Below are 27,648 nucleotides of genomic sequence, written 5' to 3' on the forward strand. Positions count from 1 at the left end.
AAAATCCTGTTTCCTGATTGGTCCTCTGGTCAGGTGCTTCAGGTTACTTTTTTTTCAGGTGAAAGAGACATTAACCCTTAGCTATCTGTTTATGACAGCCCCTACCCTGGGAAGAAGCCCCAGGGCTTTGGTCTCCTGCCCAGGGCAGTGGGGCTTGAGCAGACTCAGGCTTCCATCCCCCTTCCTGGGACCATGTAGCAATTTTTGTTGTCAGAACAGAGTTGTGGTGCAATGAAGTTTGAGAACCCTTGATCTATGGCACAGCTCCCAGTGGGAGACAGGGTCAGACCTTTACAGTGCTTTCACAAGCATCCATATTACTGGAGAGAATCCTTGCCTGGGAGTCTCAAGAATTCTAGGTTTAATGTTGAATCCTGTTACTTTCTGCAGTAGTGCTGTGAAATGGCAATTACTGGGATTTCCCATTCATCAGCAAATACATGGAGCCAATATTAATTCTGTAGGACCAAAGATCAGTGGCAAATATAAATAAAAAAAAATATATATGGAGATATACCTATCTCATAGAACTGGAAGGGACCCTGAAAGGTCATCGAGTCAGCCCCCTGCCTTCACTAGCAAGACCAAGTACCAGACCCAGAGGGGGAGGCTTCACGGAGCTGCCATGGGGCAGGGCAGTACAATTCCCCTGGATTTCCCCTGAACTCCCTGGCTTCCACCTTCATGGCTACTCAAAATGCCCCTCCGGTCGAAAGCCCTTGGCCACCTACCCTAAAATGCACAAGTTCCCTCTAAAGCCACCATCTGCTTACTGAGCTGATGTACTGGTGGATAGTACAGAAGCTTTACAATTCTATATGACCTACAGGAAAGGAGCATCTTTCCTCACAGGCATCCCCAACCCATTTCAAGGGGATGTGTTTTTGTCCAGAGGAGGAAACATTAAATAAACATATACAGTACCTTCTAAAATATTACCCCAGTCATAAAGGCTGGCTCCAGGATCAACAAGGTTTTAAATTGGCAAACTTATTACAAATAATCACATAACTTAAAAATGTACAGATCAAGTTTACTTTGTGCCCTCTGTTGGAGAGCTATCCTGTCTACCCTTCTGCGTGTTCATATCTACACCACATGGCATTCTGTGATCAGGTCAGTGAGGGAAACGGAAAGAGCACCAGCGTCAGAAAAATTCAAGAAAGCAATCCAGTTCACTCCAATTTTACACACAAATTGGACTTACTAAGAGGGATGTTAGTTCATAGAATCTATTACGTGTCATAGAGCATTATATTCTTAAATGAACCACGCTCAGCTAGCTCTCAACATTTAAAAATAATAGAAAAAAGAGTCAAACAGAAGTAGTGATGTGACTGGCTCAGAGGGAGCAAGCACATGCAGCCCCAGGGTGACATCTGTATCCAGTTGGCTGGGTACCTTTCATAGCATTTGCTGATGAAGTTTGCTCTGCACAATTTGTTGGCCTTGCACAGAAAAGCTGGTTAAACCCCAGTATATCATAGTACAAAATGGGTCAAATCACCATTGCTATCGAGTTACCTCATACAATGGGGTGTTCACTTAAAAACCTCCAGGTCAATAAATAACTAACACTGACTGCATCTCCTGCATAGGCATTTTTTGGTTAACAGAGCCTTAAATTCAAACAGATTCCAAGTCTACTGCTATTCACCACAGAAAGAAGCATTTTAGGTCACATATGATTTAACTTGATACTGTAATGTCACTGTTAAACAGAGCCACGTAAACTGTCATATCCCCCTGTGTTCAATGCATAATCCAGTGTTTATTCCATTTTGTTCTCTATGCAATTTGCTCCTGGTCCACATTAACATTTCATGGACATAGTAGCTAAGCGATAAACATCAACAACCAGTCAGCATTTCCGATAATAGGAATTGCCAGACTGGCTAAGACCTATGGTCCAGCTAGTCTAGTATCCTGTTGCCAACAGTGGCCAGTACCAGTGGCTACAAGAAAACCCTGAAATAGGCAACTAAGAAATAACCTACTAGTAAGGGAAGTTTCTTCCAAACCCTGCTCCCCAGGTCTGGGGTGGTTTATATGTTCTAGGGAAGGATGGTTTATATCTCTTCCAAATTCTGTGGATTTAAAAAAAATCCTATTTTATATCACTGTTGATTTCTATTTATCCATATCCAGGGTGACCATATTTCCTTATGCTGAATACAGGACACCTGGTAAAATTACTCATATTCAAGCAAGTTCAACGGCACTCAAGCAGAACTATGCAGTACAAACGTTCAAATTACTATCAAACTAACTGAGTCCCTGTTAAAAATACTGTGTAGTTGGATTCTTTTTATTTACCTTCTTATCTTTAAGCTTTAGCGTTCACACAGGGAAGGGTGACACACCCCTTCTCTCACCCCACCCCCTCCACACACTTACTCACTCTCCCATACCCCTCTCTCACATGGGGGGAGGGGTGACCAACTGACCCAACCCTCCCTATCCATTTCTCTCCACCCTCCATGCCTGGCTGGGTCCCCAGGATGGACCTGCCTCTCCTAGTGCCTGCCACCACAGCTTCCCCGGGCAACGGGTAGGGAGCATGCAGGGTCACATACCCCCTCCCCCAGATTTCTACCAGGGTTCACACCAGAATATGACCAAAAGCAGCCTTTCAGCACTGTGTGGGAGGGAAAGGAGTTGCTTCCAGCCACAGGGGGATGAGGGGGGAAGGAATGACCTGCCCTGTGTCTCTGCTGCTGGCCACCAACATGACCCAGCTGCCTCTGGCTACAACATGGGCAGGAAGGGGTTAAGCCCCAAGGATGCATTGTGCACCAGGGCCCAGGGAACCCAACTGCAGGGGCTCCAGGGAACCCAGCCAGAGAGGTGGCTCAGCAGGGGAGAGAGCAGCCCCAGGCTCCCTGGGGGCAGGACCCAGGGCCAGGGGTGAGATGCTAAACCCCTTCCCCAGGGGCTGCTGTGAAGCCTGCAGGGTCAGTTTGTGAACAGTCTGGAAATTGCTTCCCCCCACTCCAGAGCTTAGGGGCAGAGAGGCTCCCCCATGCCAGCACTGTGCAGAGCTTTGGTACATGAAGGGCTTGGCTCCTCCTGGCCACACAGTCTTAGGCATTCCTGACAGGCAAGAGGCAGTGGGGGAAGGAAGCAATCACCAATGCAGTTTATTTACAGTATGTAATCTCACCATATACAGCAAGGGAGTTGCCATCTGAAGGACTTCCCAGCTGCTACAACCAAGAGAGACATTCTCCTTCCACTCCCTGGTTTCCCCCCTTTCTGTCTATCCCCTTGACTTTCTTCCCCTGAGGCTTTTATGCAGCCCCAGGATAATCAGGCTGGCAGCTGTTTCTCCTTTCCCAGTCAGGCACAGGATTCTCTAGGCAGCTCCAATCTACCTCCCTTAATTGGCACTGGCATGACAGAGGGCTGGCTCAGGTTTCCAGCTCAGGACCTGTCACACAGACAACCAGTAAAATTTGGCCCCAAATTTAGTTATAAAAATAAATCTATAAAACCTAAGACCACAGAACAAAATTTTCATTGCAATAGGTCTGATCAACAGGCAAGGAAGACCTTTGCATCAGATTTTTTGTGGCAGAAGAAGAGGCAAGACTTGGTAACAGCCTGGAAGTATAGGGAAAAGGAGAGAGAGAATTATAGGACTGGAAGGGACCTCGAGAAGTCTTCTAGTCCAGTCTCCTACACTCATGGCAGCACTAAGTATTATCTAGACCATCCCTGACAGGTGTTTGTCTAACCTGCTCTTAAATACCTTCGACAATAGAGATTCCACAACCTTCCTAGGCAATTTATTCCAGTGCTTTACCACCCTGACAGTTAGGAAGATTTTCCTAATGTCCAACCTAAACCGCTCTTGCTGCAGTTTAAGCCCATTGCTTCTTGTCCTATCCTCAGAGGTTAAGGAGAACAATTTTCCTCCCTCCTCCTTGTAATAACTTTTTATGTACTTGAAAATTGTTATGCACCCAGACTCAAAGGAGTCTGTGGTAAAGGAGTGCTGGTCCAAGGTCTTGTGAAGGGGGAGGGGGGAAGACTTAATGAGAGGTCCCACAGGGAGTGGAGTGTGAGAGGGTGATGGGTAGGGTTGCCACCTCTGAGGTACAAAACAAAAGAGGGGATATTTGGGATGATCCTGAGCCCACAAAACTGGACACCCAACAGTGCATGCTGATTACCCTGCCAGGTTTCTCAGTAAAATACATAACCAAAAAAAAAAAAAAAAAAAAAGAGATGATCCTGGGAAAATCTGGACAGATGACAACCCAGATGGGCCTGCTAGAGGGAGATCCTGGAGATGCACTCATTTCCAGCCAGTCCATTGTCAATGTCATAGACTCAGCTAGTTCCCTCGGGTCCCAGTCAGTAGGAGTTACAAAATAAATGAGACAAACCATTTTCAGAGACGTATGGTCATCTTACACAATTCCAGACCCTGCATTACTCTCTCCCCACCCCCCAACATACCTTTACAAGTCCTGTGGGAGAGGAAACAGTGGTCTTTAACCCATTCCCTTTTCCAGAAGTTTTTCAGGAGCAAGAAGTAGGCCTGTTCAACCCCTGCCTTCCTTATTCAAGGAGATCATTGTCCTTCGGCTCACCAGGAATCTTCTGGCCAGGGAGCATAGCTGGAGAATGAATGAGAGCACACAGGCCTTTAAAAGGCCTGGTCCTGAGTAAAATCCTACCCTCAGCCAATGCCTTCCCAGGGCCCACAGGAATTTATGTCCACATTTGGTGGCATTCCAGGGTTTGTCTTTTTCTGTCACCCTGGAACATGAGCTGCCCAGATGGGGTTATCGCTTCCCATTTCCCTGGGAGAGCAAGTCCTTCCCTCTTTCTCCCCTTCTTTCTTTACCCTGCTTCCTGGAAATGGGTTCTCTCAAGCCAATGGAGCCTCCTTCTTCCTTCTCCTCCATTTTGCTTAGAGGTTGATCGAATGCCATGGACAGGGGTCATATCTCTCCTCCATACCTACGCACTGTACTGCCCTCTTTCCTATTCTTATCCCCGGGGTGGCGGGGGTTGGCTCTCCAGAAAAGGTTGTCCTCTTTGCCCCGCTCCTTGAACTTGGGATCTTCGCAGAGTTCTCCCAGCTTTCTGCACTGGGGCCAAGGAGATGAGGCTGGGGATATTCTCTCTCCTCCCCAATCTACTCCTGGGGAAGTGGGGAAGAGTAAGAGCACTGGTGCCCTCCATCTGTAGCTTACAGCTGCTGCTCTAAGCAGTAGCAATCTGACTTCAGAGCACCAGCTCTAAAACCCTTGTGTTCACCGCCTAACTTAACTTCACCACATCTGAGTGAGATTGAAATTAGGCAGGACAAATTTGCCCATCACTTTTTTCATTTGCTTTTCTATTCCACCGTGAGGGCAGTGTCTACTGAGCTGAAAAGTATCAACATTTATATCTGGGTAGCAACTGCCCCATTTGGCACTGTCAATAGCTTTCATTATTATTTCTCATTTGCCTTACACTAGGTCCCAACTAAGCTCAGAGCCCCGTTGTGCGAGGCACTGTACACACATATAGGAAGAATGACTCTTTGCCCTGACAAGCCAGACAGGGTGGAAGAAAGGAAGTATTGTTATCCCCATTATATAAACAGAGAACTGAGGAACAGAGACTAAGTGACTTGCCCATGGTCACATAAGTAGCCTGTGGCAGAACAGGGAACTGAATACCAATCCAGCAGCTCAACAATAAAACTATATTTCTTTTCTAGATGGATGAGCTTCAGGAGTAGTCTTCAATTCAATGTTCCTGCTAATTTTTCCCAGGACAAGGACAAGCCCCTGGTGGGCCGGGCCGGTTTGTGTATCCGCCGTGTCCGCAAGTTTGGACGATCACAGCTCCCACTGGCCACGGTTCGCTGCTCCAGGCCAATGGGAGTTGCTGGAAGCGGCGGCCAGCACATCCCTCGGCCCACACTGCTTCCAGCACCTGCCATTGGCCTGGAGCAGCAAACTGCCAGTGGGAGCTGTGATCGTCCAAACTTGCGGAAGTGGCGGGTACACAAACCAGCCCGGCCCACCAGGGGCTTTCCCTACACAAGCGGCAGAATAAGTTTGGGAACCATTGAATTAGAGGATCCCTTAGTAGGGAAGCTGAGGACCTCTCATCTCCTCAAAGAAAATCAAACACTGGATTAAAAAACCCTACTTCAATCGTTAAAACACAAATCTTACAGTTTGTTTAGTAAAGTTAAATTTCTGATTGTTAATGCAGGGCTGATAATTGTTTTACAGCCTCTTACTTTGGCCCTTTATAATGAATGACAACATCGAAAATGAGATCAGTTTTCAGCAATGGCCACCACCGCAGCAGCCTCCTGCTCTAAAATATCCATTAACAATTGAAAATGCCCGTTACGATTAAAAAACCATTATAATTAAAAATCCATTTTAAAGCACTTTCTCTCTTTCCACATCCTGACAAACATTTATTGCCATGTGGCATTTCAGAACACTGTGCTGAGCAAAAGGCTCACAATATGCTCCAAGTCAGAGGGGCTTTGCTGTACACAGGGGCGGCTCCAGGCACCAGCAGGCCAAGCATGTGCTGTGGGCGGCAAGCCACGGGGGGGCGCTCGGTTGGTCGCCGCAAGGGCGGCAGGCACGCTGCCTTTGGCGGTATGCCTGCGGAGGGTCCTCTGGTCCCGCGGCTTCAGCGGGCCTCCCACAGGCATGCCGCCGAATCCACGGGACTGGGGACCTCCCGCAGGCAGGCTGCCAAAGGCTGCCTGCCTGCCCTGCTTGGGGAGGCAAAATGCCTAGAGCAGCCTCTGGCTGTACAGCATTTATGAAGTAAAACTATTCATTAATTGGCTCCTCCTGGTGGGTAATTTTAATGTGGGCTTAATTATGGTCTCACATTCTTAGTCTAACTTTGAATGCTCCCCCCTCCCTAAACCAGTTACAGTAGGTCTATTGTTTTTAGCAGCTGACTTTAAGATTTCTGATCCCTAGATGAGGCCTCATATTTGATTGCATTTAGGGTTGCTATTGCTGCTTATGTCACTAGTCCCACACCTTTTGGTCTCCTGCCATTCAGAGCCACTGCATCAAGGCTGCAGAGGGGGAACCTCCTTTCCCCCTGCTTCCTTAACCAAGATCTGTCTGCTGCTAGATTAGCTGCCTGGGCACTGGAGACACTGGCTGTGTCAGACATGCAATCTCTTAAGGTTTCCGGGGCAGTCTTACATATTGTCAGCATTGTTAGAGTTGAATAGCTCGATGGCTGATCAGGGCAGCACAGGACATAATTTCTAGAGAGACTTCCTGTGAAGGCTTCCTTACTGGAATGGGAACGTCTCATTTTTCCTCTGCTCTTCATATTTCAGAGAGATTAAATTTCTGCTGCAGCAGAGCAATAATTGTGTTCATGATTATTACTCTGCCAGAATAAACGTTAGTGCTGGAATGAAAGAAGGGAAGCAGTATATACAGGATGAGTAGTAATCATTACTGGTCATTTCTTGTTATCAGATTAATAACATACGTGGATGGATTTTGTGATTCTTTGTGGTGTACACAGTATGGAGTGTCCAATGTATTTTCCCAATTGCCAGCTGTGGACAATTAGGTCTTGCAATGCCACACAGAGCTACAAGAACAAGTAAATATGAGGACTGTAGGGGGTTTACACATCTATATGCAAGTGAAATGCAGCTTTGGGCTCTTTGCCAGTTGTCAATATGTCATATCGGTGTTGCAATGTGTTCATGTGCCTGTGACAGGATGAGCAAAATGTACAGGGCCAGTTATCCTAAGGTTTCACACTTTCCATCAAACTATAAATTGCATTTCACTCTGTGGTTCATGACACTCAGGAGTTATCCCAACGGACTCATCCTTATTTACTGGTCTCTGTCAGTCTCCACTGGCTCATGTTTGTCTATTTAGGACAATCTTATAGCCAATCAGCACTTAGCTATTGTCTGCATCAGAAAGTGTCACAGGTTTAACTTAAAACCTGTTTTTACAGCAGTTTAGTTAAACTGACACAAACCCATTTGTGGACACTTTTTTTTGGTTAAAATTGGCTGATTAGCTTAAACTAGTCCCTAGCCAACTAAAACTGAACCAAAATAAACTTATCTGAAGGAAGCATGTTCACCAACTCTTTTGCCCAGTTTAAATCCGTTTAAAATCACACCTTAAGTTGTAGCGATGCAACCTACTGGCAGTCAAGCCCTGAGTAATTGTTGAGTTCTCCTTCTCTATATTAAGCTTCATATTGTTTTATTACTGGTGCTGCTTTTAGAGCTTGTCAGCGGGCATTGCCCTGTAAAACACGCTTCGTCCATTGCAGGGACAATTGTAAAGATTATTTACTTAAATTTTAGCCAGGTCTGATTTCACTCTTGTCCTGTTATACACAGTCTCTGCTGTTTCCTCATGTGTGGTCAGAGAACTCATGTCATTTTATTATTCTCTTTACACTCAACTTTCTGACAGTAGGCTCTAGCCTAGCATTTGTATCAGTGCATGAATGCTCCCTCTCTTACTGCAGACTTCTCCGAGCTCTGTTAGACCTATTCGGTTTTGTCCGATAAGCTTTCATAACCATTAACGTACTATAGGTGGGCAAAGCTTGGTTTTAAAAGCTTCAGTCATTCAGGTCACATTTTAAAGGATTTCTTCATCGAACAGCTTCCCTGGTGCTTCTTGCAAGCTCTGTCTGTACTGGAGCTTAGGGGAGGATTCATGAGATGGTTCCACTGAAGTTAATTTACATCAGCAGGGGATCTGCTGCTAGAAGCTTAGGCCTTGGCTACACTTGTGAGTTAGAGCACATTAAATCAGCCCTAGGTGCCCTAACCACCAAGGTGTCCACACTGGCAAGGCATGTACCAGCATGGCGGGAGACCGAAAGGAGGCTCCGCCAAAAGAATGCAGCTCACTGGCAACAAACCACAGAGAAGCTCGTAAGCATTACGGAGTGCCAAGCAGACTCGATGCAGGCGCTCATAGCACTGCATATGGACCAGATCCGTGCCAGCCCCCTCCCCACCCAGCCCTTTCCCCAAAACTCTTTCCCTTGTGCCCCTGTGTCACAGTCAAGCCACTTTCCCCAACATCTGGTTTCTTATCACCACCCGCTGCCTCCAACACCTGTAACTTCACCACTCAGCCCTGCAAACTACAACCCTTACCCACTGCACTCAAGCCCCATCACCATGCGTTTTGCCAGTTTGAAGTGCAGCACTCACTGCACAGCCCTCCACACAGGAAGGCTGACTATGATAAGACAACATATACAAATCTGTGTCTGTTTCATTCCCCACCCCGCCCCCTTCCCTCCTCCCACACAGCACAGATGTGTCATGCCATGTGTGTTTCCCCAGGAGTTGTGTTTCTTTTCAATAAATGATTTTTTTGGCTTTGCAAACATTCTTTATTGCATTAAGTAAAAGATAGTGTAGTCCATGAAAGCAACAGGCAGTGCAAGTCAGTGCAACATACATAGCAAACACAGATGCCTACTTGCACTGGAACCACTGCACTTCACTCCTGTGCAGGGCACCAAACATTACTGGCGGCTTTCAGCATCAAATTGCTCCCTTAAGGCATCCCTAATCTTTACAGCCCCACATAGGCACCGACTCTGTGGGTGCTCTGGGGCTGGAGCACCCGTGGGGAAAAATTAGTGGGTGCTCTGCACCCAGTAGCAGCCAAGCTCCTTGCCCCGCCCCGCCCCACCCCACCTCACCTCTTCCTCCTCCCTTGAGCACCCCTCATCCCAGCTCCTCCACCTACCTCCCAGTGCTTGCCACCGCCAAACAGCTGGGGGAGGAGCGGGGAAGAGGTGGGGCTGGGATTTGGGGAAGGAGTCAGAATGGGGGCGGAGTTGGGGCAGGGACTTTGGGAAAGGGGTTGGAATGGGGGCAGGAGGGGCAGGACAAGGGTGGAGTCAGGGCGGGGCCGGGGCAGAGAGGGGTCGAGCACCAGTGGAAGAACTAGCTGTAACGGTATAGTTATGCCAACACGGAGATACAGTCACATGAACCTTTTACCTATAGAAGTCCTACTGAAACAGAGCTAAGTTACTTCCAAAGAGGTGTAATTATTCTGATAAAAAGTATGAGACAAACCAAAAAGAGACAAAATCTTGGTGAAGTCAAGGTAGTTTCTGCTGGAAAAATACCCAAAAATATACCATTGCAAACTATCTGGTGCAGACAAGGCTACAGAATATAGATGTCGGTGCCCCAGGTCCCCAGAAGAGTTAGAACATGATTGTAACAGAATTATTAAGGCCTATGTTGTGTGTTGCCACAAACCAAGTTCTAACTATGTTTGTATCTGCATTCCCAGGTCATTTAAAACTTGACTCTAAGTGCATTGGCTACACTTGCAAATATAGCGCGCAAGGAGTTAAACCAGCCCTGGAGACCGTGACCTGGAAAGCGCGGCCATGTATTCACACAGTCAGATGCAAGCACAGTGGCATGGCCACATTTGCAGCACCTGCAGCTGCATTGGGAGCGGTGCATTTTGGGCAGCTATCCCACAGAGCACCTCTTCCCATTCTGGTGCTGTGGCTTGTGGGAAGGCAGAATGGGAGGTGCGGGGCATTCTGGGTCCTGTCCCAATGCCCCATGATGCATCGCTTTGCATCCCAGCAGATCCCACAGAACTCTCCAAGAGTTAGCATGACTCAGTTGCCACGTGCATGGTACATACCTCTTCAAGTAAGCAAAGTTCAATTTTAATTGCACACTGTGATCTGTGAGGTAAATAGGGATTTTACTACAGGGATTTTTACAACAGATTTTTGACCTTTTGGCTCATGTTAAGTGTAAGCACCAAATTCTGCTTTCACTTACACTGGTGTAAATCCAGAGTCACTCCATCACCGTCCTCAATGCAAATACCAAACTATAGTTCTCCTCTTGATGGCAACTCTGATTAACACTGACGCGAGCTGACAGTATGCCACAAGAGAAGTGGCTTCAATGGTGTTATTCTGGATTTACATGAGTGTTAGTGAAAGCTGACTTTGGCCCTATGTAAATTAATGTTTTGGAGGAGAAAAAGGTAAAGCGTTTAATCATCTGCCATATGAAAAAAACCCAAACTTTTCAAACTGTTGCACAAAGCACAATATAAATTTCCAAAACATTTAGTTCTTTTTAGACAACTAAAATTTCTAACAGCCTGAAGTTTCAGAATAGAGGGAACATTTACAACAATATAAAACCAGAGATTTATAATGCATAAGTTGACTGATCTTTAATTACAGTAGCACTAAAAGATGTTGCTACTATATCATATGTACTATATATTATCTATGTTCCTCTTTTTAATTTAAGAAAAAAATGGCACACACTTCGAAGTCCTTTGAGTAACATCTGTTTATTTCAGTAAAGCCAGCTTCTTTCCCCTGTTTATAAACTCCCCAAAGTGTATATTTTATTTTTTTTGGGGGGGAGGCACAATACTCTAACTACTTAATTTCCAGTAGTGGTCACATGGAGATAAATCAAGGCATTAAATGAAGATTATTCACTACAAAAACATTCAACTCAGAGCAGGTGTAACTGACACAGTGCTTCAAATGGTGACTCCTAGCTTTAGTAACACTGGATAAGATAAACTGTTTGCCCTGTTTTATTACTAGTGAAACGGACAGCAAAACCAAAAACAACTAGAACTAGGGTATGTCAGATGATCTGTGTTTGGAAGCCATCAGACTTTACTCCCACTACAAAGGGTTCTATTAAATGTAACCAGTAACAGATTGCTTCCAGATCTCAGCAATCTGGAGAAGGAGGTTGACTCCTGAGCCTACTGAATCTGGGATACAGGAAGAAAAAGACAGCAACACGATATTAAAGCTATAGATAAGTACTACAGCTAGTAAGCCACTATTTATTCCACCACAATATTTAAAGAGGGAAGGCTTTCTTGAAAAACAAATTTAAAACAGGTTTATCTGACTTCAAAACAGTTCAGCCCTTGTGATTCTCAAACTTTTTTGTGTGAACTGAAAAAAGCAATATACTGAACTATCATTTCCTTTGCACCAACAAAACCCAAACAAAATACCTTTTCTTTTGCATAAAACCAAGTTATGAACAACAATTTCACTAAGAACTGTAATAAACAGGTTGAACACGTCAATAAAAACAACTTGTTTAAAAATGTAATAGTGATCTTAAAACATTATTTGTTTTATTCCTGTTTGTTTCTGGAGTTTTTCATAATTCAAGTGTTTCAGAAGATGCAGTGAGTTTTTCAGAGCCAGCTATACTTTTACTTATTTATTAAAATAGCATAATTAAACTTTTAAAACTAAATAGGCATTTCCTCAAAGTTGGTGGATCCATAGCATTACGTGTGACTATGGGGGCCCATAGCCCCAGCAAGTTAAATCTTGGAGAAAGGGAGTTGGGAGATGTACTGATACTATCATATTAACTGATTAATTTCCAGTAGTGGTCACATGGAGATAAATCAAGGCACTAAATGAAGACTATTCACTACAAAAATATTCAATTCAGAGCAGATGTAACTGACATAGTGCTTCAAATGGTGAGCCCCCAGCTTTAGTAACACTAGGTATGATAAAAGTGTAAGATAAAGACAAGATAAAGTTGTAAGGTTTTTACCAAAGCCTCCAATGTGGATGGAAGTGCTGAGTGTACCTACATACACACACACACTCACATGTTTTTTTTCTGCTGCTTACCGGCTTCCAATGGTTTGAGTAAAAACATTAATGGGAGAACACCGCTCAGCTGAAAAGTATGTGATTAGACTTTGTTTTTTGCCTTTTACTATACTTTAAAATTAAATACTTTCTTGAGTCGATAGTCTCTAATTTCCTAGACTATCACCATTTTGACTTCATCATGGGATGGTGTCTGGTCAAGGTAAGAAAACAAATCCAAATAAAATGTATTTTAATAACGTGTGAGATTTTACTCTGATCAACATCTACACAGTTAGTATTGTATATTCTTGGATCAGAAATCATATAACTCCTGCTAAGTGCTCTTGGCATCTCTTTCTTACACTCACCCCTATCTAACCTCATTTGTGATATCAGTCTCATATTTTGCGATAACCCTTTGATTTATGGCATGCATTCTGGGAAGCTTATATATTGTATTTTGTTAATTCAGTGCTAATTAGGATCCACTGATTTTTTTAGTATGTTGGCAAATTACTGCAACGAGGAGCTTTACATCCATTTCTACTAAATTTTCTAACATTGACTATTTGTAATATTGTGCAACTATGTCTTTATCTAATGCATTTTATAGTTCCTCAGCTATAAAATGACCTATTAGCCATAACAGCTAATTAAGGGACAAAATGCATTTATTCTAAGGACTCCACCCTAAACAGAACAAGTTTGTATATATATTACAAAGAAGTAGCTACAGGATTCTTTTTATGTATCTGATTTGACTTGCACTTGATTTAATGTAACCAGTTATGCTGCGCTGTGTCATCAATGAGTTCAGTGGCACTGGAGACCCACTTCAGCAAATCACTTAAATATGTGCTTAACTTTAAGCCTGTGGTTAAATCCCAAATCAAAGTTAAGCCTGTGTTAACTGCTTTGCTGAACAGGGATGGAACTTTTACGCTTTACATTGTTTTTTGTCTTGTGCTACTGCCTGAAGAATAAAAAAATGCTGTAGCATGGTGCAGATGCAAGACACATCAACAAAATTGTCTAAAATTGATTTCAGAAGATTGTGTTCTCAGTCTTCTGCACAGATGATGTAGAAGACACCAATGCTGCATTTTTGTTAATGTGTCGGCTTCATCGGTGAAGAACCATAACACCAGTGGGTAAGAGGAAGTTGTTGTTTCTGTAAAAGTATATATCTTATCTGTCACTGTTTCCAACATTGTCACATTGCAAGCTATGTTACAAACACAAGAAAACAGGAAATGACAGTGTTATTGATACACATAAATTATAGCATTGCAAAGTATATAATATAGTTGGTTTGGGTTTTTTTAAATTGAGGTAAGCAAGCTTAGCTCTAATAAATAATGAGAATGTCAAATAAATACAACAGTGTTCACGACAGAGCAGTAATTAATTTTAGCCTCTTTCGCTATGGAACTAGGTATACTGAGACCACAGCAATCTTTTCCCTTCTGCAGGGCCTATGGGAAGCTCAGTTGCTATTATTCATGGCAGCTGCAAACTCAGTTCTCCAGCAGCTCTACTGAATTTGAATGAAAAATTCTAAAGCAGAATCTAATACACTCCACACAATTCCAATTGTCTTTGATTAGAAGGGATAGAGAAAAGAAACAGTAACAATAAAAATGAAATTTCTTATGTCTTCTGAAACACTAGAGTTATAAAAAGCATCAAAGTTGACTTTTAGCACACTAATTATTAGAGATGGACTGAACTGGACCAAAAAGGTTGGCTATCCTTGAAAATAAAGAATGTGCTACCTATAGTTCAGATGATTATTTTATTCCCTATGTATCACCAGTAGGTCATATGGTTTGGATCACTTTTGAAACACATTATCAACAAAATCCTATGAAATAAATTAAACCTGTCATTCTTCTGGGAGCTCTTTTAGGATTATGTTCAGGCACCTAACAAACAACATATGTTTTTTTCCCAAGTATTATTTGGATTGGGTTATCTGGCTAGTGGCAGGGATTCTGATACAGGTAACTAGATATATTGAAATGATTCAATCCAAGTCCACCTCTACTAATTACTCAATATGTATATTTTTAATCTGCGAAAATATTTTGCATACCCTAGCAGCATAAAAATATGGAGAAAACAAACATTTGATGTTGTAATACTTCAGCGACTATGTCTCTACACTTCACACTCTAGGATTTTGAGGTCTTCAAGCAGTTCTTGCGCCAGTGTTTGCAGCTCTGCGTTGCGGCTCTTTGACAGTGCTATGATACGTTGAAATGGCAAGGTGTCACGCATCTCAGGTGCTGATTTTGCTATAACTTCTGGTTCTAGAATCACAGACTGGAGAAGCCGTAGAACATGCAGACACACTTCTGTATCTGGGTCTAGAAGTGAGGAAGAAAAGATTTCAGCTATTTGTTACATGCCAGGATTAACATTATAGCTCTACATCACCATCCCCCATGGACCCTGGGTAAAGAAAGAGTGGCTGAAGTTCTGCTATTCTCAGCTGCTGAAATGGCCCTTTGGGGCTGCCTGGCCCCTGAATATGAGAAGATATAAAAGTGGTTTAAAACCACCACTGCACCTCTCATCAGTTCCCTGTGTGAAGAACTGGTTATCAGGAATATTTTGTTCCCTTCTTCTTTACTCCAAATGTAGCAAATCCCACAGATATGTGGGTTTATCAACAACTTTGTCAGTAACCAAGATTTACAGTTTGCTGCAGTTTCACTTGGAGCAGGATAAACTATGTCCCATTACTATTTAGTCTGTTTTAAAACACTCATTCTGCAAATTCTTATAAGGCTTTTCTTTATCTACATAAAGTTCAGATTCCATTTAAGTTCAATGAAACCTCAAATACCTCCAAATGCTAAAAATTCAGTTGACACAAACTGAAGTGTTGGTACATTTGATTGTATGGTAGTGGGACAAATCTGGTTTAACTGCTTAGGAACAAGTCAGAAAAACATGCCTAGGAAGATGTACAATTAATTCTGATTTCCATTGTTAAAGGAACAGGATGCATTTATTACTACTGAAATATTAGGAGTGATTCTATTTTAATTATACCCAATAGTCTGTAGGGGGTCTGTTTGTGCCTTTGCTAGACGCACTCAGGTGACTCCTTTTATTTTTACATTCTCTATTTTGCATATTCCAAACTTGTATTTCTAATGTATTTTGTAGCTAAAATATCTATTTATTTGTATCACGTGCTGTGCATTTCTACTATGTCTGTCACTGTCAAACCTAGATTTCAGGAAAGCCTTTGACAGAGTGTTGTACAAAAACATTGAGAAAAATTAACTGAAATTAATTTGCATACCAGCATTGCCATGGGGACTGAAGTCTTGCAGCAGGACCACAAATCAAGTGCAGTGATAAATCACAATGCCCTGAGCTAGAAGGAGGTGTCAAGTGGGCTAGAGCAAGGTTCTCTTATTAGTCAGCTTACTTAACACTTTTATTAATGATCTGAAATCAGGGTAAGCAGAATGCATTAAACTAATGCACCACATACATTAAATTGGGAGGTGCTGAAAACACCAAACAGGATAGGGAAACAGAACAGGGCCTTGAAAGGTGAGAAATATAGTCAAGAAATGACAAAAGCTTTGTCTAAATGGAGAATTTTATGAAATTCCCACTGGCACTTCAAACAGTTCAGCAGAACAGGCATTAAGCACTGGTGGTTTCTTGCAATTTTAACACTATGTTAGTTAAACCTGACTCTGCCAGACTTCCAGTGTGATGAGGACAGGTCACAATCTTTCTGTGCTTGAGATCCCCAGCTGTACAATGGGGTAACATATTTCCTTTCTCCTACCCTTTGCCTCTTCTGTTTAGATCGTAAGCTCACGAGAGCAGTGACAATCTCTTACTACGATCATGTCTACCCTACAGAGCCTATGCTGGCATAGCTATGCCAGCCTAGACCCCTAATGCAGACACTGTGTATTCTCACAGAAGGAGTTCTTCTGCTAGCACAGTAACACCACCTCCCAGAAACATATTAGCTATTCCAACAGAAGACCTTTTTCATTGGCTTAGCTGCATCTATACTGAGTTCTGCCGGCATAACTATATCGCCTGAGGGGGCAAATTTTTCACACCCCTAGCCGACATAGCTATGTCAGCAGAACTTTGTAGGGTAGACTAGATCTATGTGTCTATACCAGGGGTTCTCAACCGGGGGTACATGTACCTCTGGGGACATGCAAAAGTCTTCCAGGGCGTACATCAACTCATCCAGAAATTTGCCTAGTTTTACAACAGGCTGCATAAAAAACACTAGTGATGTCAATAAGAACTAAAATTTCATTCCACCAATGACTTGTTTATATAGTTCTATATTTTCAGTGGTTCTCAAACAATGGATTGCGACCTCAAAGTGGGATGTGAGTTTCACTTTAAGGGGGTCACAAGGGCCAGTGTCAGAGTCCCTGGGTCCTAGGGCAGAAAGCTGAAGCCCAAGCCCCACTACGTGGGGGGTAAGCTGAAGCCTGAGCCCCACTGCATGAGGCTGAAGCTGAAATCCAAGTTTTTAAGTGAGGTGAAACTTGGGGTACCCAAAACAAATCAGACTCCTGAAAGGGGTACAGTAGTCTGCAAAGGTTGAGAACCACTGGTTTATACAGTGATTAGCATAATGGAGCCCTCATCTCATCATATTTTCAGCTTGCTACCAAATATTGTGTCACCTTAAGTGAGACATTTATGGTAAAATTTCCAAAACTGTCCCTTAATTTTGGGTGATCAACTTGAAAACAACTAGGTGCCTGATTTTCAGAATGCTGAGCACACATAACTCCAGCTGAAGTCACAGAGAACTGCAGCTATTCTGCACCTCTGAAAGTAGGGTACTCATACTTAGTGGATACTCTTAAAAGTATGGGCTACAATCCAACATTTTCAGAAGTTTTTATTTTTCTGATTGTAGATCTATCCACAATAAGAGAAAAAGATTGTAAATGTGTCTTCAATTTTTGTCTTTAGGTTTCTAAGACTTTATTGTTTATTTCTGGCAAAACTGAGACTGAAATCCAAACACATACTTTTCAAAAAGAATATGACAAAGCCAAACTGTTCTCTCTAACACAGGGCCAAGTTCTGCTATCTTAACTTGGGTTGAACATTATATTACTTGCAATGGGGCTGTCATGGAGAAAGGTGCTGTGTACTGAGAATAAGGATAGTAAAATATGGTCCAGTGAGGCGGAAAAGAAGCTTATTGAAATGAACTGGATATAGTTAGTCACATCCCTCTTGTGTTTGTTTGTCTATCTATAAAACAAGTCTACTGCTTTTAGTACCTCACAGACGAGTTGCGAGGCTTAGTATATAGAAGTTGCTTTAAAATCCTTTGATGAAAGGTGCTATGTTAGCAAATACTGCATGCATTTACATTAGTATAATCTGCAAACATTAGAAGTGTGTACATACTAAGGAAGAGAGGAATTGCCTAAGGGGGTATAACACTATGCAACAAAGGTAAGGACAATTATATCTAGTTGCACAATGGAAAAATTTTCTATTGAGATCTACTGGATTCTGGGAAGAGTCTCCAATGGCAGTCACAGAATCCCTATTGGCTGAATCACTTGAATGAAGAATATATTAGGCATTTGGTGAATATAATGCTGCATCAGAAGAGGTGTAGATAAGATGAACTAAGTATCTCTCATCTCTGATTTCTATTGTTCTACATGTATTCCAAGACACTTAGAGTTACACAAATGGATACATGTTAAAACACACACATATACACCTTATGACTGTATATTGTTTTGTAAATCTGCTTGTTAGGGATAATTATATTTTTGTAATTTTCTACTTGGATTTTAAAACATACTCAAACAGCCGTTTTTTTGGTCTCCCCACTTTAATTAAGGATTTTTCTTTTAAAAGAAAATAAATTCTAGTAAAGAACAAGCAAAAGGAAAGCAAGTATGGCAGGAATCTTTATTACTCAGCATTATCTTTATTTCAATAGCTTCCAGAATTAGTCATTTCTATACTAATTGAGTAATTTTATTTACACAAAGCCAAAAAAAGTCTTAGCTGTAATCATATCACTTCATCACATCCTCCCAACAACTGGCGCACACATTTCTTAGCTAACATGTTCAAGTCTAACCATTAAGGAGAAAAAAATGTTGCTGTTTGTCTTGGTCTTGAACAGCATGTGTAATATAAGCCTAACACAGTTATAACACACTGATGCAATTTTAGCAAGGAACTGTGCTGACGTTTTGTTAACTGCTAACGAAGTACTGTCTGATGTCACTAGCACTCAGTCACTGATAAAAACAGCTGATAAAGCAGGCAGATTTTACAGTCACATCTGTCATTAGGAGTGTGCTCTCGGATGAACTATTCCCTACAGCAGAGTTTAAGTAACTGCATTACATCAATGAGAAACAGCCTATCTACAACTGGCTCTGTGGGTGGTGTGAATCCAATGTACACGTGCCTGTAACATTTCCTGGCCAACCTGGATGCAGTATTTATTGTTCACAAATGATTTGCAATAGAGTTTTAGGCTCTGCCTATGCCAGGACAATATTTCAAAAGTTTCACATCTTGGCTAACACTACTTCAGCACCACCAGAGTTAGCAATCCTGGGAGATCTTGTGTGGAGGGGCCACCAGCTGCTGCCCCCATTTTAAGCACTATCTCAATACCCATGATCACACTAAGTCTAACTAATGGTGAGGCAAGCTGATGGCCCACCCGTACAAAGGCTCCTTATATTCCTAATGCCTGTAGATCAGACCTGAACCAGCGTCGGCAGTAGCAGAGAGATTTTGAAAAATGACCCTACTGTTGATAGGGCCAAAGAGATAAGAGGAGACTTAATAAACAAAGTAACTGCAGTGGGGAAAATGCTAACACAGAAAGCATTTACAAAGAATGAGCTATGCTGCAACAAGTCCTAATACTGAAAGTTTGCTTTTTCTGTGTAACATATCCTTTTATATTCTCTTTTTTTAACTCCAGTTCCTGTATAACTGATGTCAGTTCAATCTGCCCTTTTGTCAGGGGACTGTTCTCACTGATATCTGAGGAGATCAGTCAGTCAGCAACCCCATCTGTTAGGGCCAAAACTAGTTTCCACCTGTAAATCCATTAAAGCTAATAGTGCTACTTTAGATTCACATCAGAACTCAGAATTTGGCCCATCTTTTCCACAACATGCCTGATTATTCACTGGACATGGAAGTGAGAGTACAGAGGTCTTTCACATGGACAAGTGATGCACTGTACATGTACCTCTGCTGGGCAGCTGTTTAAGTAAAATCTTAAGCACAGTACCTAGCACACACTGAGACTTCGATCACGGCTGGGAACTCTGAGCACTATCACAATACAACTAACAGAACATTGAAGAAAACGCAAATTATTTCTTATACTAATGGTCGACTGAAACACTAAAATATATTTATCAGATTAAGTTTAGAACCCTTTAAGATTTCTTATAAATAAAAACAAACAAAGTCACTGTGCTACTCATGAGAGACTTGATTTGGAGGAATTTGTTTTTAGGCATGCGGATGAAGACTTAATCATTAAATGAGTGCTGAGATGAATGCAGTCCTGAAGTGGATAAGGGCACTCTTCTGAAAACTCATTTCAAAGTCTGAAGAATTTGAATTGTTTGAGAGTTGGCTACTGTGACGATTAGAGAATCTAAGAATTAGAGGATTTGATTAATAAGAGCTAACAGAAAACCAAGATGACTTCTAAAAGAGGTGTTACCATGAGAAGGACCTGGATCTTCAAAAAATTCTGAGACACACAGACAATCCAGAGATACTCATTTGCAGAAACTTCTTGGATCAACAATAAGAGTTTTCAAATAGAACTGTGATAGCTTCAGGAGAAAACTGAGAGAAGAGAACTCTAAGAACACTCAAGAGCTCCCTGCCCTCTTTTGTTTTATGAAATACCTGAGTAATTTCCTTAGAGCTGAGCAGAATATGGCACAGCAATAATCCCTCCAAATTCTGTAACACCTCTGAGTCCAAATTCAACAGCACCAATCTTTTGGCTGTGTTCAAAAAAAGAAAATCAGCCATAACAAAAGAGATAAGAATGAAGGGGAATACCAGAGTGTGATGGAGCAGTTACCCCTCACCGGTATGTAAGGGGTTTTAAAGCAACGTTGGGGAGGCTGTGCGGGAGGCAGCCAATAAGGAAAAGGCTTGCAGTGCCAGCCAATTAGGGGAAGGTTTATTGGAGGAGCCAATCAGGGCAAGGCTGACCCATATAAGAAGGAGCTGAGCAGAGAAGGTGACAGTCACTTGCTGAAGGGTGAGGGAGAAGGACCACGGACAGACCAGTGCTGGGTTGGGTCAGTAGAGTATGAGAAAGCTCCAGGCTGATGGCTGCCAAATTAAGGCCCTAATACAAGGGCAGAGGAGGTGCTAGGGCTGTGGGGAAGCGGCCCATGGAAGGAGATGGTGGAGTTGGAGGAGGGGCAGTACATGGCTGTTGGCTATAGGTTACCTGAGTTGGGGCCTGGAGGAGGGAACTGGCCCAGATTCCCCTCTCTTTTGCCCCTACTGGCCACTGAGGAAAGTGGCCTGTGCACAGACTGCAGTCTGCCACTGAGATGAGTGGCTAGAACCTGAACTGCAGATTGCTACTGAGGCAAGTGGTTGGATGGAGGACTGTTGGTCCCCCTAAAGGGGGGAAAGAACTGAGTGAGGACAGCCAGAGGGCTGTGTCCAGAAGAGGATGCGAGTCCTGGATGAGGAAACAGGAATGATGATGTGGAAGACACCACCTGAGGAGGGCGCACTGGCAACCACCAGCTAATTCCCAGGACAGTCAGCAGGAGGTGCCGCAGTGGTGAGTTGTGCCCTGTCACACAGAGAATAGCCCAATGAATTCCCTTTTCTTGTAATTGTTTTAGCCCAGGAGAAGTGGCAAATCTGAGTCTACTCCCAATCAGTAACGCTTGGGCCAACTGCTTCTCCTTGATGCTTAATGTGGCAATTAACAGAGGAAGGTATTCTTGGTCTAGCACTTTGTAAGAGAGAAGTTGAGATGTACCTGTTGTATTCGGAGGAATGAAGCACTAAGAAATCAGAAGAGTCTCAAAAGGCTTTGTATCAGAAAGGAAATATATGTTGTTGAGAAAGATGGAGCTTCTTTATATCTGCAGATAATATAATAGCATTATCCAGGACAACACCACAGACACTGGCCCTTGAAAAGCGCTCATATTACACAGGTCCTGAAGAGGATGTCAGCCTCCCATGACCGTAGACAAATTGTTCTCCCTGAGATGGGAGAACATGAGGAGAGAACCTACCTGCACCACGAGGAAACTTGAGCTACTTCATTAATTCATTTAGGCTTGGGGCTGCCCTTTCTACCCCCTAGAGATCTGTGAGTGATGCCCATGTGACCACAGAAGCATACAAAGCTATATTTGAGGATCTGTTCCTTTTTCAGATTATGGTCAATACTGCTTATCCACTGGATCCTTTGGGATTGCACTGTTTCATAGGGATTACTTTTGTACAAAAACAAGCTGAGAAGGAGAAGCATTAACTTCAGCAGGTGTGTCAAATGTTAGCTTTTTTCCTCTTGTAATGTATATAGTCTAGTACAGATACAGCTAATACAATTTTTTTCTGTTGTGAGAAAGGCCATTTGGCATCATTCCCATTTTCTAAAGACATTGGGATAGGGAAACTCAGCCCTTCCTAAAGATTTTTCATCTATTCGGGATCTCTTCCTCTTAATATCCAAGGATTTAATGACAATAGGAATCAGTTCATCAGTTTTGCTATCTTGAAAAAGTCTCCCAGAGTCAGACAGGAAAGAAGAAATCTCTCCTTCCAAGTGAAAAAATAGTGGCACTCCACACACAGATGAGAGACATCTTTCGAACGCGCAACAGCATCTCACCCTCTTTTTCCATCAACAATTGCAAATTAAATACTATCAACTGTCTATCATCTTTGTCTGCTTATGTGACCGTGCTTTAATTAAAAAATAAAATCACATAAACTATCTAGCTCCAAGCAAGTTTAACTGAGTCCACCAAGGTCTTTTGAATGGGACACTTGGGAGCTTCAGTCACCTTATTTTTGTTAGACTAACGACCTAAATATTAGTTTGTCATAAAGAAGAAAATGTGGAGCAATGCGTGTAAGGTTTCTTTGTACTGTATGGCAAAAGACCATATACTGAGGTTCCTCCACTGAGCGATTCATCTCCCCCAGCTATGCATAAATCTATAAAATGGGTATGATATTTTACAGGCATGTTGTGAGGTTTAATTAACTGTGATCCTTTGAAGAAAAAGTTATTTGATATGAGCCCGAGTGCATAATTTGTACATAAAAATATATTCAAGAGCCATGTGACATATAGGAAATCCCTAAGTTAATTGAAATATCATAGATCAAACAACTCCAAGCGTCAATCTGATCCTTGCAACAGCAGGTGCAACTCCCATTAACTTCTATTATTATTTGTACTACAATAGCCCTGCTGCACTAGGCACTGTACAAACACAGAGACAAACCAAGTGCTGAAGAACTTAGTCTAAACAGAAAAGACACGTGAGAAGAGAAACCAACACAGAGGAGAATTTACTTACATGAGGTCACACAAGCGGCAGAGCTGGGAATATAACCTAAGTCTCGTGACTTTCAATCCAATGCTCCATCCACTGACTAGACCATGCTAGATCTTATCAATGGGAGCTGGACTCACACCAGGGATGCATTTAGTTGCAAAGGTTAATTTGTTTCAAGATCAAAGACTAAGCCTGACCTTACCCTACATACTTTTCAGCAATTACATTTTTATAGTGTCTCATAGATCAGAGATATTATTTTAAAGTGCATAGATGAAAGTGCAGGTGGCTGTCTTCCATTTGCTTTATCAGATTCCTCACCTCCTCCATTGGGATACTGCCATCAATAACTCTTACATGAATTGAATGTTATACACTAGTATCATTGATAGAAATACTTATATTCATCCCTTCAGTTATTTCTCTCTCTTTGGACCTTTATTAGCTCACAAAATTTAAAAAGAACAAGGTCACAGATCTGAATTTCTTCTCAGCTATTCTCTGTATCTATTCACAGCTATGATCAAAAAGTCCACAATTTGAACTGTTGTAACAATCTTACCGTTCAATAGCCACCAAAGTAATGGAATAAAACCTGGACTTTCACTAATGTACTTCAAGCCTTTCAAGTTGATGCTCACATTGTACAGTGACATCAGCATTAGCCTAAAATAAATTAAAAAGGTGATTAAATTGCATCTTAAACTGCATCATTACAATAACTGCATCCAATACTTACAATGAGCATCTACAGATGGCTAGATCCTGATGCATATTTCAAACTCAATATATACATACAGCTACATGAATGCAACAATGTGAGAGATTTTATTTAAATTTATAAATCAAAATATATTAATCATGTAAAAGTCAGCCAATTTGACAGCATTTAAATTCCTCTGAACTGAATGGGACTAATCACATGAGTAGGGCAAGCAGGATTTGGCCTTACATGATCACTCACCATATGCAACAGAATCCTCTTAACTGGGACTCCCCAGAAGGCAGCCTATCATCCTGATTAAGCTGCTTGTCTCAACAAATGAAAGGGCCACTTAAAAAAATAAAAGGCTGCAAAGATTTTATAACAATTACTATACTGAATCAAAAGAACTAAATGAAATTTGTTGCATTTCATTCATTCTTCTTTTGATCTTTGACAACTTCTGTATTTAAAAAAGAGAGCAGCTTAGAATTTCACAACTTTAATACCTAGCTATGCATCTCTTAATCATCTGACACTGGCCCCTCGTGTCCCTGTCAAACAAAGTTTATGTTAATTCTATACCAATTAAAGCAGCCGTCAATCATTCTTTTTATTAGGTTAAATCTGTCCTCTGGACGACATCCTGATAAAGGAGATGTCCCGAATCTAAGAGATACTGAGCACCTTGACTTCAGTGGGAGCTGAGGTTACACAACACTTTAAAGGATCAGGCCACAGGTAAAGCACACTCTAAAATAAAATCCGACAGAGAGGTTATTGAGAGAGAAAAGGTGAGACTCCATTGTAGTATATTGCAGATGATGTATTCCTTATGCCATCAGATCTTAAATTGAACTTCACACCCCTTGATAATCTGTACGTTATTCCCTGATAACCTGAAACTTCTACACTTAAACTCCATACCGTTCACTTTTTTAAACATCATCTTAATAAAATTTTTACTCTTTGCCAAACAATGTGTCTTAATAGCCAGTGGGACCATGAAATTATCCGAAGCAGGCACAATGCCTCCTGGAGTGCCACCCTTAAAGAAGGCACAATGATATCCTCTGCCACCGAACAGAGCCAACTCCACTGGCGGTTGTGGTCAGAGCTGGGACCACACCCATCTTTTTTTCATCCCACACTAAGACACACTTCTTGTTGCCCTGCTCACCCTTGCGTAGGCGTGAAGAAGCCAGGTAAAATTCAGGCCCAACATATATAAGCCAGTAAGAGTAACTGTTGCAGCCACAGAAAAGCAACAAGCCTTGAGCGTGCTGTATTCTCAGCTGACTGCCAATCCAAATGTCAAGAGTAAAGGGGATGATTCTGGCCCCAGTTCTGGCAACATACAGGACTTGCAAGAGGTTGGAGAAGACCCCTAAAATAGGAGCAGCATAGGACTTATGCAGCCTCCCTCACCAGATCCTAGCATAGAGACTGCACCAGGGCAGATATGGAGGGAGGGGACATACCCACAGTGCAGAGTACTCCAAGGGATTCTGGACTGCTGCAGGGCTGCTCTAATTTATACCAGGGGCTGAAATACCCCAGCAGCAGCCCAGAAGCCAGAGGATGCAACGGTGATGTAAAGCCACCACTGCCCCCTGGGCTGCACCTCCCAGAAAGTACAGCACAGAATCTGTCCCTGGCATATGGAAACAACTTAAGCCATCCTTCTTCAAGCATCTACCCAGGGCCCCTGCAAGCACAACTTAACACAACTCCTATAATGTGACAGATGGGAACTCATCCGTTCCTGTACAGGGAAACTGAGAAGGAAGCCACTGTTCTGCCACCATCTGAAATGTGTTTAGCAGTCCTTCACCAGTTCAGAGGATCGTTCCTGACAGTGCCAGCCTAGTCCAGTACTTGCACCCATCAGCCATATAGCACTGTCTCTGTCAATGTCTCTATGTGCTCCCCCAAACACCTTCGCATTCACACAGGGCCAGACAATTTGGTCCTTAAACGGTGGCTATACTGTGAAAAACGTATTTTTGACTCTTAAATTTCATCATGGGTCTATTGTGCCTCATGGATTCCACATCAAATTTGCTCAGTCTACAGGTAAAAAGATTTTTTTTTAATTGCCAGCCCTGCAAATTCAATCTGCGTCTGAGTCAAAACGCACTCTTGCCTTTGCACACATCACCAGCAGTCACAAAGATGATGCAAACAAATGATGCTCTCAGTTATACCTGCATAACTTCACTGCCTCCAAATACCTTAACACCTGTGCAACCCCACAAGCCTTCAGTGGGTTTTCATAGGAAGTAACTGAAGGCTTCTGTTGGCCTTTTTATTTTTGGTGTTGATGTCTGAAAGGAAAGAACCCAGCTTAGCTTTCAGATCACAGGTTGCGTCTCTGGGACTAACAGTTAGAAAAAACATCTTTTATTTATATATCAAAAAATTTGACATGGCCTCACACACACATTTTTAAAGTCAAATTACATTTAATGTTTATGCAACAGAATGAAAACGCAAACACTCCGTAAGTGCTATGCTCAGTCATGTATTATCAAAACCTCAAAATCTGTATTTAATAATTTGTCTTCCTAACGTAGCAACGTCCCTAGTCATCTTGTAAAAATACATCCATGACAAATTTAAGTAATAAAACAAACTAAAATTCTCAACTTTTCCTCGTAGTTGAAAAACGTATTCCCCGATCCACCCATGTTCACATAATATGAATGCTTACTGTATCTGACTAAGCCACCGAATTTCTCCCAGAAAGGTCCACTTTCAGAAGAGATAAGCAGGAGAAATTTCAGTAAGTTGAAAATGCTGAAAGCCACTGAAAAAGTGATTAGTATAAAGGTGCCATCTCAGCTTTAACTGCAAGACTGCTAATGCAATGTTATAAGATAAAATAAAATTCATCCTGGATAGTTTTATATACAGAAATGTGATGTCCGTATTATACAAGTTATTCAGAAATAAGACCAAATACGGAAGTTATTTTAAGTAGTTCTGATCCTTTTGGGGAACCCAGGGCACAGGAAAGATCATATTTCTTCAAAGCTGTCAAAAACTACTGATAATACTCGATGTAAAGATTGTATTGCCACTAAACGTTTGTTGCACTCTTTGCTGAGCTAAATAGATATCTGATGTTTGTTATTATATTGCCTTCCACACTCGCCACGTGATAAAGATTTCTGTACGTATTTTAAGATGAAAAGTTTTATGAACTTTTTTTTCTTAACTAGCAATACTCTGAATAGCTTAATGTCAATTTATTCTGATTTTGTTTCTCTTTTCTTCAATCATTTCCAACAGGTTTATGACCTAAATATTCAAAGGTGTTCAGCGCACACAAAATCACTGAAGTCAATGAGAGACAGCATTCAGCATTTCTAAAAACTAGGCCACTAGTGTACTGCAAACTCCTAGCCAGGAAGCTTTGAAGTGATTGAAAAAATAGTTGTATTCTGATGCTGATAGTTTTTTTTTAAGTTCTCTCCCCTTTTTAGTTTCTTTTCACACTCTCTTTTCTCTAGGAATTGAGAATGTTGGAGGATGCTATGGGGAAGAAAGGTTAATTACTGGATCTTATGACATGCTGTGATTAATAGTGATACTTTACATTTCTAGAGATCCTTTCATAGAAGGTGCTAAAGTCTTAATAAATGACAATGGAAAAGCTAACAAATAAAATCTTGCTTTTGAGGGACTTGCCCTACA

General features: G+C 42.0%; 1 protein-coding gene across 3 annotated transcripts in view; it reads right to left on the reverse strand.

Annotated features, from left to right (window-relative positions):
- Positions 1-4,544: 4,544 nt before the first annotated feature.
- The window catches only part of HSF2BP (heat shock transcription factor 2 binding protein), a 65,038-nt gene continuing 41,934 nt past the window's right edge, over positions 4,545-27,648 (reverse strand). For 2 of the 3 annotated variants that reach the window (XM_050936691.1, XM_050936690.1), the window contains 2 exons: positions 23,809-23,912; positions 11,339-15,026 (listed from right to left, as the gene is read on the reverse strand). In XM_050936691.1, the coding sequence (XP_050792648.1) occupies positions 14,818-15,026; positions 23,809-23,912 (313 nt within the window). In that variant the 3' untranslated portion in view covers positions 11,339-14,817. Of the gene's footprint in view, positions 4,626-11,338; positions 15,027-23,808; positions 23,913-27,648 lie in introns of those variants that run through there. The other variant, XM_050936692.1, reaches the window with a different exon arrangement.

This window comes from Gopherus flavomarginatus, chromosome 1 (genome assembly GCF_025201925.1).
Source record: "Gopherus flavomarginatus isolate rGopFla2 chromosome 1, rGopFla2.mat.asm, whole genome shotgun sequence".
Taxonomy (NCBI): Eukaryota; Metazoa; Chordata; order Testudines; family Testudinidae; genus Gopherus; species Gopherus flavomarginatus.